Genomic DNA, 14,999 nt, shown 5'->3' with positions numbered 1-14,999 from the left:
TGATGCACAGAACTTCTTAAGTTTGATGTACTTAAATTTGTTTACTTTTACTTTTGTTGCTGGTGTTTTCCCCTGCTTTCCTCTAGGAGCCGTGGGGAAAGCTGCCTCGTCTCACACAGTCAGGGAGACGGGGCAATAAATGGCCACCTCTCAGACCTCTAACTTCAAGCTGTCACCACCCCCAAACCCCCGCCACAACTTCCCCTTGACATTTCTGAAGCCAGTGACTAGACACTGGAACATGGGCGCAGAGTGGACCACCATCTCCGCAAATATGTCACCATCAGAAGTGACTAGGGGAGCCCAAGATGATCTCTGCCATACTGCTGCTTTCTAGTCTTGCTCAGGAGCAGCTAATTGTGGAAACATATTTTCATTGAGGGCCCTAGCAGTGAGGAAGTGTGATGTTCAGCTGTCAGCCCCAGCAGTGCAAGGAAGTGCCCAGTAAGGAGGTTGGAACAGATGAAGAGTGCTGGGGGGCCAAGGTAATGAACTAGATGATGTATCAGAAAGTGCCAGGCCCCTGCTTAGCCCAGAGCAGAGCATTATTATAAACTGTGACCTCCCGGGCATAAAGGAATGGGGGATTGATGAGGCAGGATGGTACTGGGGAGAGTGGTGCAATGATTATGGGCACCGACTGCAGCTGGGCAGGGCTGGCATGGAATCCCAGGTCTATAGTGCATGAGCCATGTGCCTTGAGCAGGTCACTGGGCCTCTCTGGGTCTTTCTTTTCTCCTCTATAAAAAAAATAGCAGGGGTGGGGGTGGCAGAGAGAGAGAGGTGGCCCTGAATAACCGGCAGCTCTCTTCTTTCTTGGCTGCCTGGCCATCCCACCTGCTCTGGGGGTGCGTAAGCATGGCCCTCAGCCTCTCAGTCTCCCTTTCCTCTTAGGCGATTTCACAGGAGCTAAGGGGAGGCTGAAATGAGAGCTAAAGGGCTCCCTAGGCGTGAGCCGACACAAGAGGGTTCTGCTCCAAGGCGTCATCAGGACCCCTCCCGGCACATGGACTTTCTATAGCCCTTCTCTGTAAGCAGGAAAGAATTCTGTCTTTACAGCTGAAAAGGTGTGAACAGTTTAATAGTGGTTCTAATATTTCTTTTTTACCCCAGAACCTCCCCATTTTCTCCCCAAACAAAATATTTTGTAGACCCTACCTATAAAACAGATGAAAATTGGAACGTTTTCGAGGGAAGTGGAGGCAGGGCTCCCTGCAGCCACTCTCTCCGAGTCCCCACCTCCCTCCACCCCATCAACTGCTGCAGATCCCAGCATATCCTTGGAGGACAATTTGAAAACCAGGCAGTTTTATGTAAAGAGTTCATTTCAATGCCAGAAGGCCCAATTCTGGCAGAATTTGTTGTTATCAACTTGTGTGGTGGTGAACAATTAACTCTCTCTGGTCCTCAGTTTTTTTTATCTCTTTTTAAAAAATATTTTAATTGAATTTATTGAGGTGACACTGGTGAATAAAATTATACTAATTTCAAAGGTAAAATTGTTGTATTGTGTGCTCACCACCCCGAGTCATGTGCCCTTCCAGCCCCATTTATCCCCCCTTTACTCTTTCCTGCCTTCCCTTACCTGATCCTTAAATGGGGATAATTTTTCCTGCTCTATATGTTGTGTCTTGCATGAGCCCATAGATATAACAGTGCTTTAAGATGAAAACACAGAAGAAAATGGTGTTGGTTGTTTGTACCTTGCTTTATTCTGCAGATGTTTTGCAGTGGGTTAGTGGTCAAATGATAAGTTAAACCTCCAGACTTTCAAAATGAGTCTCGTTTTGCAACTTTATCCTAACATCAAAATCTGACATGGCCTATCTGCCTTATTTCCTCCTTTCTTACAACTGAAGCCCCTGCCCTCTTTTCCTGTCCCTATCTTTCCATCTTCCCAGAATTCTGTCGTCTACCTGCAGGCTGGAGTTTTAGAGCCTTCACTGCCCTCTCCTTTCTGCCCTCTAAGCCCTGTCCTGCCCACCCTTCTGTGGTTGCTTCAGACTCCCTTCTACAAAACCTCAATTCCAAGAAGAGCACCCCCCAAAGAAGGCAAAGTATACACCATTCCTGGCCACTTCTCGTCTCCCTCCAACCCCCAACTGCACATGACCTTGACCTCTCTAGCCTTCCACCTTGATATCTCTCAGAGCTAAGCCAACAGCTACTTGTCTGACTATTTTCCAGTGTAACACAGATACCCAGAGGGCCCAGTGGTATAGGAGCTACCAAGGGATCTCAGAACCTCATCTAGAGCCAAGTCTTCACAGACAGACTTCATTTGAATGGATACACAATTGCTAATTTATAGGGCTACCTTTAAATTGCTTAATCTGTACACAAGGTCAGATCCCAGAGCCAGTTGGTTTTACCGACACTTTTTTTTAGGGGGGCGGGGGTGTGTAGAGAGCACTGAGATTAGAGAAAAGAGAAGAAAAGGGGTCTGACAACCCTGGTAAAGAATGTGAAGACAGAGGGTCTGAGTTCAATAATCACTCCTTCCCTACCTGCACACATATTTTCCTTCCTGTATCTCAGTTTGCTCATCTGCAAAGTAGGGATGTAGAGAACGACCCTCTTTGTTAAGATTGAATAAGGTAGTATTTGTCAGCATTTCCCAGCCTCAGTGCTATTGGTATTGGGGACCAGGTACTTTGCTGCAGGGCTGTTTTGTGCCGTGTAGGATGTTTATAGGCATCCCCAGCCTCTACCCACTAGATGCCAGTAGCACCCCTACTCTGAGTTGTGACAACCAAATATATTGTCCGATGTCCCCTTGGGAGCAAAATCATTTCCTGTTGAGAACCACCTGTGTATGTGAATGTCACTATTATTGTATGTATGTGACAAACACAGAGTTATCAAGTCATTTACTGAAAGGACAGAAAGTTGAGAGCAGATTTACAAGTGAAAATCAAAGCTCAGTCAAATCTCCTCTCCTCTCTCCCCCCCCCCCCCACCCACCATAAAAGATCAGGTGGGCTCGGTGCGAGCTCTAATGCAATCGCCCAGGTAGACCCAGAGCACTCCCCTCCACTGGCCTGGATCATTCTTACAGCATGGGCCTCACCCTTGTAAAATTAGATGTATTAATGCCAGCAAAATATTTCTTAATCTCCTAAGCCTGTGCTTTGAATCCTTAAAAAGGAAAGAAAGAAAGGGCACAAATCTTTTAATTAGGATGCCCAATCACTTCAGTAAATATTTACCCGGTTGGACATGAGGCACGGACACCCTGCGCCATTAGTCAATAGAGGTCAGCGCAGGGCGCCTCAGGAACCGCGGGGTGCAGCTCAGCTTGGCTTTGGATGGTGTGTTGGAAGGATGTTTCCAGTCATGCTCCTGCTAAAGACAGGTGAACAAACACATTTTGTGCCTACTCTGCATACCCGTCCCCCACTAAGCCCCAGGTGGACACCCGGGCCTCCATGTAAATCACTGCGTGGCTTCCTTAGCTTTCTGGAGAGAAGTGGTGGCTTTCTCTGCCAGCTGGGCCACCAAACAACCCAAACTATCGTCAACGTTCTCTGAGTGTCCTGGCTGGGCACCTGGGCCCTTTCTGGAACTCTCTCCCTTCCTCTCTACATGGGCACACCTAGGGCCACCCTCCACAGGCAGCTTTCCTGACCAACCCACCATTCTACCCTATCTGCTTCCCTGCGTAGACTCTGTTTAGCTCTTCAGAGCCTACACACAGGCTGGAATCAGGAGCTGTCTGGCCTTGTATATGTCACAAAGGCAAGGGCTTCACTTAGATTTTGGTACCTACCAATTGGTCTTACGTAGAGTGGGCTTTGTGTAAAGTCCTACCAGGTAAACAGTCAAGTGCCACTATTCCCATTTTGCAGGTATGGACACCAAGAACCTGAGGAAGGAGGTCCTCGGGCCTCCTGACGCACATGCTGGAGCTGCCACACAACACTGCTGAGTGGATTCCTCTCTTCTAACGTTAGGAGTCTTCAGAGACAGATTTCATCGCAGCCCTGAAATGGAAGTGGGAATGAGGGAAGCAAGCTCTTAGCTTCCTTCCTCAGGGAGCAAAGATGCCTTGTCAGATGGCAAAATACAGACAGAATCCAAGAAGGCAGGCTGAGGGGGAGGAAAGTGTTTCCAAGAGAAGTTTTGCTCATCCTGGCCCCACTGCCCACTGCAACTTCTGTCCATCCTTCTGGGCTGAGCTCAAGTTCTGCTCTTCCAGGAAATCCTCTGGGAAACCTCCTTCCTGACTCCTGTTCTCCCTCAGGGCCAGACTGCTTTATACTCATATACTTCGTTGTTGCAGTCTATCTTCTCAGAGATGCTATGGGCTCCACTGCTGTCCAAGTCTTCTGATTTCTCTACCTCTGCCTCATTCCTGCACCTCCATTTCCACAGGGCTGTTGTCCCCTCATTCTTTCCTTACCACTCCCCACACACCTCAAGAGCCCTTGGGTAGCAGGGATTGCCCAGGTCATCTGAGGACCATGATAAAAACTGGGAATTCCAGAAGAGAGGGGAAGGCCTGATGAACTCAGCTGGATGGGGTGGGTAAGGTGTGTGTGTGGGGGGAGGGGGATCTGGGTGTTTATAAATGTGTAGAAGAAGTTTGGGGCTTCTGCTTGGTTTATTCCCCACAAGGGCTGGGACTTTAGACCTTCCTCTCTCTGCAAGCATCCAGAAAATGTATGAGGAGTTGAATCACTCACTTGTTCCACATCATCATCATAGCCATTAACTGTTCTTAATCACCTAATGTGCCAGGTTCTCCACTAACATCATCACATGCATGATCTTCTTCGATCCTCAGAACAATCCTCTGAGGCCAACTGGATTGTTATGTCCACTTTACAGATGAGGAAATAGAGGTTTAGCGAGATTAAATAAGTCCCCCAAGATTGCATAGTTTAGACCAGCCAGAAAATTGGAAGCAAGGTTGGGGAACCCTGGGAGGTCCTGTGACTTCTCAGAGCTCAGTGGCCTTCCCTGAAATGAGGTGGCTTCAGGGGGAGCTCTATAGTGGCTCCCTTTGGGATTTCCTGGGGCCCTCCAGCATCCTATGGTCTGCCTTGAAAACCTGATCTGCATTTTCAGGAAAGCCAAGTTTGTAGAGACAGTGGGGAGTGGTGATGAATATTCTAGAGCTGAATTGCCTGGGTTCAATTCCATAAGCCACTGAAGTGACCCTGGGCAAGTCATTGTACCACTGCGTGTCAATTGCCCCTTCTACAAAACAGGGATGATACTGATAGCAGCTACTTCATTCGCTGTGAGAGGATTCAGTGTGTTAACATCTGTTGAGTGCTTAGAACAGTGTCTGGCACAGAGTAAGCACTATATAAGAGTTGGTTAAATAAATAGAAATTCCCTTTCCTCTCACTGTATGGTGAGGTGCTTGCTTGTGGAGGAAGGCATAGGATGACTGGTGGGTAGTGGGAGTGAAGGTGGGGGAATAGAACTGTCCTAGCAATGGAGTCAACAGCCAACAATCACAGGAGTCTTAGAGTCAAAAAAGGGGGTGGTCAAGGGAGATTTACCCTCTCTTTGGGCAGTCCCTACCAGAGACCTCCCAAAAACTAAAGCTAGAAGAGGCTGTAAGGGAAGGGATGCAACCCCTCCCAAGGCACTGGGATCAGTTCCTCAAACAGGAGGCCACAGCCTGATGACCGACCTGAGCCAGATCCTTCAATTCCCAAGAAAGGAAGAAAACATTTATTAACATCTATCTAAATTGTTTGACAATGATTTTTACAGAATCAGAGGAGCAGCTCTTGGAGCTAGCAAGCAGCTGCCCACCAATCGACCCTGCACCCCAAAAGGTGCTGGAAGTCTTCATTCTGGAAATCCAGGCCAGACTTTCTGTCTCACCCAGATGACTTTTTTCTCTTCTTTTTTATTGTGCCAGGAATTCCTCTCCCACGTGGGGTGAACTCCGAGGTACTCAATTAAGCAGCCAATGAAAAGTCAGCTCTCCGGTAGCAAATGACCCTGACACTTCTTGTAACATAAACAGTTGAAACGTTTCCAATTAGAACTGGAGACAGAGACGTTTGAACTCTTTCTCTCCACTCCCCTCCTTCAAAAATAATTGTCAAGCGCTTTAGACAGTGTGTTGTATACATGTTTTTTATTTTCTCTTTCTCGAGCATAAAATAAATTTATTTTTCTCCTTGTTTTTCTTGATTTGTGGGGTGGCATGGGGGTGGGGGTAGAGCGGTGGTAAGCTTAAAGGGGTGCTGGCCTAGTTAGTTACCTCCCTGCTCCTCCTCCTGCTGTTCCGGCTCAGGCAGAGCTCGAGAGCTGGAATTGACTCTGGGTGCGGAATGACTGGGAGCCAGCTGCGGGCAGCTGGGCCTGTGACCGTACAAAAGGAGCTGGTAGTGGATGAATGAGTGAATAAATATGAACTCATGCCTTTCCTTCAGTAAATCTTCGCACGGATCCAGCTCCAGCAAGCAAAGTGGGAGCTGAGGTTGCCTCCGGAGTCGGCTGCTCTGGATTCGAATGCTGACATTTCTGCCCAGCTTGGGGCAAATTACTGAGTTTTCTCGGGCTCCCCCCACCCCCCCGCCCCACTCTGTAAAATGGCGCTACCAGGTAGGGAGAAAGGTGAGGAGAGAGTTCTCTCCTGGGTAACAGTGCCCTGGCTTGTACATTTAAGCGCTCCAGCGCAGTTCTCATTCCCAACTACCAGGCCAAGTCCCTCACAAGCTACCACGGGCTCCTGAGGGGCCCGACCCAGCGCTGGCGCTGAGGTTCACAGGTGAACTCTACAGGAGTCTGTCCTGCAGGAGCGCCCTGGATCTTGGGGTCCCCAGTATTAAGGACGTCGGGACAGGAGTGATGCACGAATCCAAGACAAAGCTGCCGTCGTTTTCTGTCCACAGTCCGCGTAGACCTGACCTGCGGGCCGGAGCTCGTAGGCCAACTGTGGGCGTGCGCCGTCTGAGCCAGTCCAGAGTGAGGCCGAGACTGAGAGGCCTGACGAAGCGCCGAGTCCCAGCATCTTGAAGGCATTGTGTTTAATAAATCCGGGCGAGACGTATACCCGCTCACCCCCCTCTGCTCTAGGCTCCCAAATCGAGACCTGCTGTGGGATCCCCAGTTTATGGGGTCTTAAAACCCCTTCTACTTTGATTAGCGGCTTCAAAGAAATCGCTTTAAAGTTCTCCTCCTCCCATCCCCCACTCCTTTTTTACAAGCCACCCCTCTCCCCCACCCACTCCTTCTAGGCTTCTGGACAACAAAACACTTAATGCGAGTTTAAGAGCGGAGGCGATCTTCGGGCTTCCTTCTTGCACACTGGCCGTAGAAATTACCTGTTTCAGGCGTGCGCAGGAGTCGGGGAACCGTGGAGTTTGGGTGTTTTTCCTTTCTCTCTCTCTCTCTCTCTCGCTCTCTCTTTTTTTTTTTTTTTGGTTTGTGTGTGTGTGTTTTTTACCTTTTATTATTTAAATTGATACGTTTCATTACTAGGGAGAAAAATAAAATATTCCTTTGATACACAAAATCAAATTGATATTTAGCCTCTGCTTACTTTTTTATGCATGGCTCCTTTATACCACATGGTAGTGACAGATTGTTTGAGCTGGAAGGAAAAGCCATTCAAAGCTAATTAAGCAGCCATTCCAAGCACTATTTGCAAGCGGGAGGCTCAGAAGCCTCCGCGTTTGTCAGCGCTCCCCCACCCCGCGTGGTTTTGACTGACAGCTCCGTCGCGGACTGACAGCTCCCAGTAGCTCCACCAATCAGTAATTGACATTCCTCTCAGTGGCCTCTGATTGGTCTTTCGAGCCTGGCTTGGGGGCGGGGCTGGCGGCCCCCACGTGGGGGCAGGAGCGAGAAAGGGGGGGCTGGTAGGAAGCGGGAGCGCCCACCCGTGACGTAAGGGGGAGGGCAGAAAGGGGGGAGGGGAAAAAGGAAGCTCCAAAGAGGAGCCATTTTGTGTCTAATGAATGCTGCGGCCAGATTCTTGCATCTGTCGAGCTGTGTTTCTCCCCACCCTTCCCTTCGGTGCGCGCCGCACACGATTTATGTTTTTATTTAGGAAAATAAATAAATGAAGAGAGGAGAGCTGCTGGGGAGGGCGGCCAGAGCGGGCGCGGAGAAGTTCAGCTCCGAGGCAGGCGCTCACGTGTAACTCCCTACGCGCCGGCCTCCGAGCACAAGCTCACTAGCAGCTCCTCATTAAGATGCATAAGCGAACTCGGCTTCTAATGAGGGGAAAGTATAGATCCTGGGGTGGGGGCGGCAGCCACCGACCTGGGGTACGTGCGGGTTGGTGGAGATGCAGGAGGGAGACCCGGGGACCACCTGGGCCCGCCCACGCGGAGACGCCCCTGGGGTGAAAGGTGCGGCCACTTCGACCTCGGAGCTGTTTGGGAGTTACTTCCCCATGGCTGGTCTGCCCTGACGTAACCCCGAGCCCTTGAAAGCTAGGTTATCCGTTTGCGGGCAAACTGGCCCGGGAGTTGAGTGGTCTGTTGAGGTCTCTAAGACCTCGCGGGGAGTCCTGGAGTCGCGCACGGGGGTGGGTGAGCATCTGTGCCCCCCGGGGCGTGGAGGTTGATGGCCCACAGGCAAGCTCGCGGGCCCCTGCACAGGCCCTCCGCCGACGCTGTGACACTGGCGTTACAGGCTGAGAAAACCGGATCGGAACTCGGGGCACCCAGGTCGGGGCGGGGCAGGTACGCCACCCCATTCCCTACTTCTCTCCCTCGGCCTCGGCGCACAGTGAGGAGCTGCGGTCAGGGCGTCGCTTATCCCCCCAGGAAAGAACCCCGAGTGGGGACAGCGAAAACTGAGCCGGTTGTCCGCGGGCGGCCGGGCCCGCCCTTCTGCACTGCCCTCGGAGCAAGAGTTCCCCAGACTTCTTTTCGCAGGCATCCGCCGCACATCAAAGACGTGTTTATTTGGCTTTCCGAAAAGAAGGACGAATGAACAAAGAATAGTTGGGGGCTATAGGGAGTAGGGGTGCTGAGGAGAAGGAGCTAAGAAAGGGACACCCTCAGTTACGAGCAAATTTTTAAAGGTGGGTTACAACTTTGGGAGCCACCATTTTCTTCGTCCTAAATCCTGTGAAGTGAAAACATTAAAGTGACGAAGTGATTTTGTTTGTTTTATATAGTATCTAATTGGACCGCTCTGCAGACCTAATGAGATTAAAGGGAGGAATCGTTTGCCGCCACTGCAGAATAAACTGATACATAACACCAGCCACAGGTTTTGAGGATTGTACAGCTTGTCTTTTTCCCCCTTTTGTTATTATTCCTGTCTTCTCTCTTTCTCCTCCCGCCAAATAGTTATTTGCTAGTAGATCGTGGGGGGATAAGAAGTGGAAAAAACTCTAGCAGCCCAGGACTATAATATATATCTATTTATTATATGCCTTTCGGTTAATTCCTGATCTGAGGAGCGCTGTTTTTCACTCTCATGCGAAAGTCACCAGCGGGTAGGGCCTGATTGCTAGTTTTTCATGCATAGTTTTAGACACAAGAGGGCATTGTGACGTTGCGCCTGGCGGCGCCCAGTCGCAGGCCGAGCCCAGTGGCCCCACGTGGGGGCCCTGCGTTCTCATTGGCCAGCGCGGGTGAAGCTGCCACATTATTTTGTTACTTTTCAGTCCCTATTTGGAACTGCTCTCGCGGCAGTTCAGACCTCGTGCTCGTCCCCCCTTGTCTGTCTGTGTGTGGTATCCGCAGGTCCGGGGCACTCTTGGGGGTGTGTGTGTGTGTGTGTGTGTGTGTGTGTGTGTGTGTGTGTGTGGCGTGGTGTTTGAGGGGTTTGTCGGGGTGCGGACTGGAGAGCTGAGCGGAGCCGAGGGGAAGGAAGCCGTAGAGCTCCCGAGTGTCGGGCTGCGTCTCCCCTCCGGCGTTCTTTCTACTGCCAGAGCGCTCCGAGGTGGCGGAGGCGGCGTCGAGTGCTCCTCGTTGGAGACGCGGCGCTTGAGCTGGGAACAGCTAGGACCCCTTTGAGAAGGCTTCCTGTGCCCGCTGGAGTTAGAATGGCAAGTCGGCCGATTTGCACGCACTGAGCCGGAGTTTCCTCCTCGGCCCTGGGAAGGGTTGGCGACTGCGGCGGCGGCGGCAGCGGCAGCAGCAGTAGCAGACGGAACAGCAGGCTCTCCTTTCCGAGGGGGGGCGTCAGGAGCCCCGTTCCCGCCCTCACCCGCCAGAGCTTCTGCGGCCCCTAGCCGCTACCTCGGAGCCGACCTTCTTCCTCTTCAAGCCGACAGCCACCTCTGGGCTTGGACCCGCACGCCGCGAATGCTGCGGCTGCCCCGGCGCGTCCCCCTCCCACCTGAGTGATTGGAGGGGGCCTGCACTCGCCCCAGAAGAGGCTCTGGCCTCGGGACACCGCGCCGTACCCGCCGGGGAGGAGACGATGTCCGCTCAGCTCCCGGTTCTGACGCGCTCCACGCAGCCTGGGGAAGGCTGCTGGCCGCAGACCGCCGAGCCCTAGGCTCACAAAGCCCGCGCCCGCCACCCGGCCTCGGCGCCCGCCGACGACTTTGCCGCCCGCTCCGAGGCTCTTTGTTTTCGTTTGGGGTGGGCGCCCGACTCTGGGATTTCGCTGCGAGAGCGCGCTGGGGGGGCCGGGGGCGAGCTCTCGGTTTGCCCGCCGCCCCCCTTTCGGGCTTGGTTCCCCTCTCCCCTGCACCTCCCCGGCCCGGGCTCTCGGCGCATCCACGCTCTCAGAATCACGACCCCTCCCTGCCATGTATCCTCAAGGCAGACATCCGGTGAGTAATTGCAATTCGGTTTATTTAAGCATCTATCATGGCTGGGTAAACGAGGCAGTTTATCGGGCACCTCCATTTTGCTTGTTGCTACCTTTCTGTGTGTGTGTGTGTGTGTGTGTGTGTGTGTGTGCGCGCGCGCGTTCACACAAAGGGGTCGGGCGGGGGGCGCCGTTGAGAGAGGAGGTTCATTCCACCCGAGTGGCACTGGGGGCTGCCTGTGTTCCCAGGGACCTGTTTGTTTTCATGCCGTCCCTGCTTCCTCCCCTAAGTCTCCCAACTCAGCCGCGTGTCTCCCCCGCCCCCATCTTACTTGGGAATGTGGGGGGCTCTTCCTGAAAGGAATGGGAGCCCTGCAGCCAATAGGGAGGGGTTGGGGCGCCCCCCTCCTGCCCCGTCCGGGAGATGAGAAACTTGCTGGGAAGGTTCTCGAGGGCTGAGACGGTGTCTTCTCCGGTGGGGCGGAGGCTAGGGGTAGGGTACCTAGGGGCAGCCGCCGAGGGGCGCGGGCGGTTGGAGCCCCGTCTGAGCCTCCTCTTCCCTTCCCCCTCCTTGTCTTGTCCTCTTGGGCTCCAGGCTCCCCATCAACCCGGGCAGCCGGGATTTAAATTCACGGTGGCTGAGTCTTGTGACAGGATCAAAGACGAATTCCAGTTCTTGCAAGCTCAGTATCACAGGTAAGGCCGCTGGGGGCCGCCTCGGGGCTGGTGGGGAGGGGGCGTCTCCACTTGGCTTTTGCCAACCCCCGAGGAGACGGTGGGGGCTCCCGACCTCGGGGCAGCGGGGCAGACAGGCCTCCGCCTTTTGTTTCCCCTTTCCAGGCGCGGCGCCTTAACCCTTGGCTGCCCGCAGTCTCTGGGCTCCCTGTGCCGCCTGCCGGGTGTCTGGGTTGTGGGTCTGGGTCTTGGGTGGGCTTGCTCCGGGTTCTGGAGGTCGAGAGCGAGCGTCAGGGTCCTGCCTCCCTGTGGCCGGCATCAGTCTCCTCACTCTGCCGCGGGAAGTTTTAGTTGTTTAACTCCCCTCCGCCCTGAGGCTGTGGGGCAATGGGATACCTTGGGGGGTGTCAGGGAAGTGGGAAAGTGGCTCTCAGAGGCCTTCGGTTGGATCCTTGGGGAGACCTGGCACGCCCCAGGCCTGAACCTGCTGCTTCCTGCCCTTGCAGCCTCAAAGTGGAGTACGACAAGCTGGCGAACGAGAAGACGGAGATGCAACGCCATTATGTGATGGTGAGAGGCTGTGAGGGCTGGGCTGGCGGGCGGGCACGCAGGCAGGAAGGCTGGCTGGAGTCGATTCCCGCCACCGCCCCCCCACCCCACCCCAGGGCCTGCTGGAGGAGGGTGGTTGAAGGAGGGGCAGAAAGAGAAACCCAAACCCCTTGCCCGCACTTCTGCGATACCTTTGTGCCCCTTTAGTTCATATTTTGAAGGTTTCCCAGAGGGCTGGTTGCCCTATCTTGGCAAGTAGAACAGGGCTCAGTTAGTCGACATCAAGGGTTGGATGAAAATCTCCCTTAGAACCCTCCTGGGAGTGTTTGGAAACTTTGCCACCCTAGGGATGTAGCCAGAGTGGGCCATAAGCCCTCCCCGCTACCTCCTTCCTTCCCCAGACATTTCTGAGAGTGGAGGAAGAGCCTCCACTGCCTTCTTAGGGATTTCCCAACTGAGAATCTTATCAGCCCCCTGGGCAGTAGATGGCCATTCTCCCCTTTTCCCAGTGTCTGTTCCAGCCAGTTTACATCATTCCTCTGTGAAAGGGCATGGAAGGCACTTAAGCGACTCCCTGCACTGCTTTCCACATAAGAGGCCTTCGACACATTGCTAAATAACTCTCAGAGGACAAGAGGGTCCCAGTGTACACACGATTCCCTGTTGAACCTGAACCTTGTATAAACAGGATATATGGCACATGCGGTGCTTGTGGGAGGGAGGGGGGGCGGGCCCAGCTTCTCTGGCTACTGGATGTATAATGTTCTGTCGAGAACAGCACTCACTGGTGTGAGTGCTGTTAAACTATTCAGCCCTTAAACTATTCTAGTACTGGCTTTGGGGTTTGATTTAAAGTGCTTTAGCAAATGTATCCTGAAAGTACAATTTGACCAAAACCTTCCCAAAAGCTGATTTAGGAAAATGAAGAGATTTCTGTGTTGTCTGTTAATAGCAGTTGTTTTCACTTTTAGTACTATGAGATGTCCTATGGTTTGAACATTGAAATGCACAAGCAGGTAAGTACTTTTCTCCTTTAAAATATCTATATTCAATTTTTTAAAAGTTATATAATGCATGGTTTGTCATGGCCCCTCCTGTTTGAAAACGAGCCTAGTTTTTCTCTGCCTCCTACTTCTCCTTGAAGAGTGAATGGATCCAGTCCTTGAAATACAGGGTCTGAGGCTTTGCTGATTTCTTGAACATTGAGCTTTCAAGCTTGTGAAATTTGTCCTTGTCTCAGATTTTGGGGAGGATAAAGGAGCAATAGGAAAGTTGTACTTTCAGGATCTTCTTTAGAACTCCTGAAACCCAGAAGTGGCTGGCTGCTTTTATCTGTTTTAATGTAAAATACTCAAGAGGAAATGCAGGAGAGGGTGTGTGTGTGTGTGTGTGTGTGTGTGAGTGTGTGTGTTTTTGCTTGCGTGCTCTGCTTGCCTGCCGGAGCAAAAATGTGATGTTCTTTCTGCCTTGATAAGATTAAACTTCAAGAGTCTTAAAAGCTAAGCTGAGCTGTCAAAACTCAAATGGAACAAGTCACTAACTGCTTAAAAATATAACTGGAGTGATATAAAACCCTAATGCCCTGTGTTTATGAGGGAGCTTTCTCATCTCTTCTTAATTGAAGGCAGCCTCCTTCCCATTTTACAGAGAAGGAAGGTGAAGAGGAGAGGTGAAGTAACTTGCCCAGGGGCAGCCTGGCCAGGACTTTTGAGATGGCTGGGAGTTGAGCTCACCTTTGAAATCCTGAAGTCAAACCAGTTTAGCTAGTGTGGTGCTGCTTGACGGATATGTAAACTACCTCTTATTGTCACTCTTCTAATAACAGTATACCTCAAACTGAGCAAATACAAACACCCTTTATCTGGGTGCATATCAGTAAGTAGTCCCTGGTGCTAGGCTGGGCTTAGAAGAAGCCTGTTTGTGTATTTGTGCTCCAAGGAGAGGCTGCCTATAATTTGGCTTGGCCAGCGATTAGTGTTGGCACGTATAAATGGCACAGGCCTGTTGTTCTTTTTAACAATTGCTGTTCTTGAAATCTCAGAAGGCTGTTGACTCATGCTAGCCTTTGGTGACTGTGACTTGAATGGATTTTCTGCTATAAATTAACAGTCGTTTACAAGGTTTCAATTTTGCTGTTTCAGGGGGCAAGACCCAGGGCAGGTGAGAAGGGCAGGTGACCTCTGGAATGCTCAGAGATTCCTGCCTGCTCCAGTGGCTTGTGTAGAGCCTTGTCAATCTGTAGTTTCCTTTCTCCTCCTGGAGGGAGCCCCAGTGTTGGGTGAAGGGCAGCCAGAAAGGGGCCTGAGTTTACTGAGCAACGTGGGAAGCCAGTTTGTGGCTTCCTGAGGGATTAGCTCTTTAGGAAGGCACACAGAAATCATAAACAGATACCACGTTGTATGTAAAGGTGTTTCTTCTGGGCAGAATGGTTCAGCCCAACCTGAGGTGGAACTAACCAGTTCTGGCTGGTGCGATAAGATTGCTTGAAGTAGAACTGGGGTCCCAGGTGTTCGTGTACCTTGGGGTGTTATGCAAGGTGCCATATCCTCCCTTTTTCCACCTCTTCCCCCTCCCACCCCCATAAGCGCTTAATATCTTGGGTGTGTTTAAAGAGAGTAATTGTACCTAGGTTTAAAATTTATAGCAGCAGTTATTCTAAGAGCTTCATAATTAAGGTGTAATATGTTGTTGCATGTTGAGGTGTTCCTCCCTGTGTCTGGGAGTGAATGGTTCTTTGGCAGAGGAAATCCATCTTGGCTGGTGGAGCACAGCTGTTCCCAGGGTCCTGAGGACACTGAACTCGGGAAGAGTTAACCACCTTAACACATTTGGTGGTGGGGTTTTCATAAAGAGCAGCTGTGTGCATCTGGGGCTTCTGGCCATTCCCCAAGCAGGGTTCTTAGGGGGAGAATGCCTGAGGTTTGGCTGCATCGGCTCATTTAATCCTGTCAGCTGCCAGAGGCAGATAGATGGATTCTCTGTCCCCTTTTATAGGCCAGGAAAGGAGGCTTCAGGGACGCCAAGTGGGCAGAGCTGGGACTCAGATCTGTGCCTCTAGATTCCCAGTCTGGTGCTTCACC

At 51.8% G+C, this 14,999-nt stretch overlaps 1 protein-coding gene and 1 pseudogene across 11 annotated transcripts in view; both read left to right on the top strand.

Annotated features, from left to right (window-relative positions):
• LOC123825148 overlaps nt 1–10,080 on the top strand; it is a 95,155-nt pseudogene extending 85,075 nt beyond the window's left edge.
• Nucleotides 9,602–14,999, top strand: part of TLE3 (TLE family member 3, transcriptional corepressor) — a 43,971-nt gene continuing 38,573 nt past the window's right edge. For 6 of the 11 annotated variants that reach the window (XM_045848454.1, XM_045848451.1, XM_045848455.1 and 3 more), the window contains exons 1-4: nt 9,602–10,717; nt 11,291–11,391; nt 11,877–11,940; nt 12,891–12,935. In XM_045848454.1, the coding sequence (XP_045704410.1) occupies nt 10,694–10,717; nt 11,291–11,391; nt 11,877–11,940; nt 12,891–12,935 (234 nt within the window). In that variant the 5' untranslated portion in view covers nt 9,602–10,693. The remainder of the gene's footprint in view (nt 10,718–11,290; nt 11,392–11,876; nt 11,941–12,890; nt 12,936–14,999) is intronic. The other 5 variants (XM_045848460.1, XM_045848458.1, XM_045848459.1 and 2 more) reach the window with 1 other exon arrangement.

Source organism: Phyllostomus hastatus, unplaced genomic scaffold (genome assembly GCF_019186645.2).
Source record: "Phyllostomus hastatus isolate PE091 unplaced genomic scaffold, TTU_PhHast_1.1 phas_contig_62, whole genome shotgun sequence".
Taxonomy (NCBI): Eukaryota; Metazoa; Chordata; class Mammalia; order Chiroptera; family Phyllostomidae; genus Phyllostomus; species Phyllostomus hastatus.
This window is presented reverse-complemented; position numbering and strand designations above follow the sequence as displayed.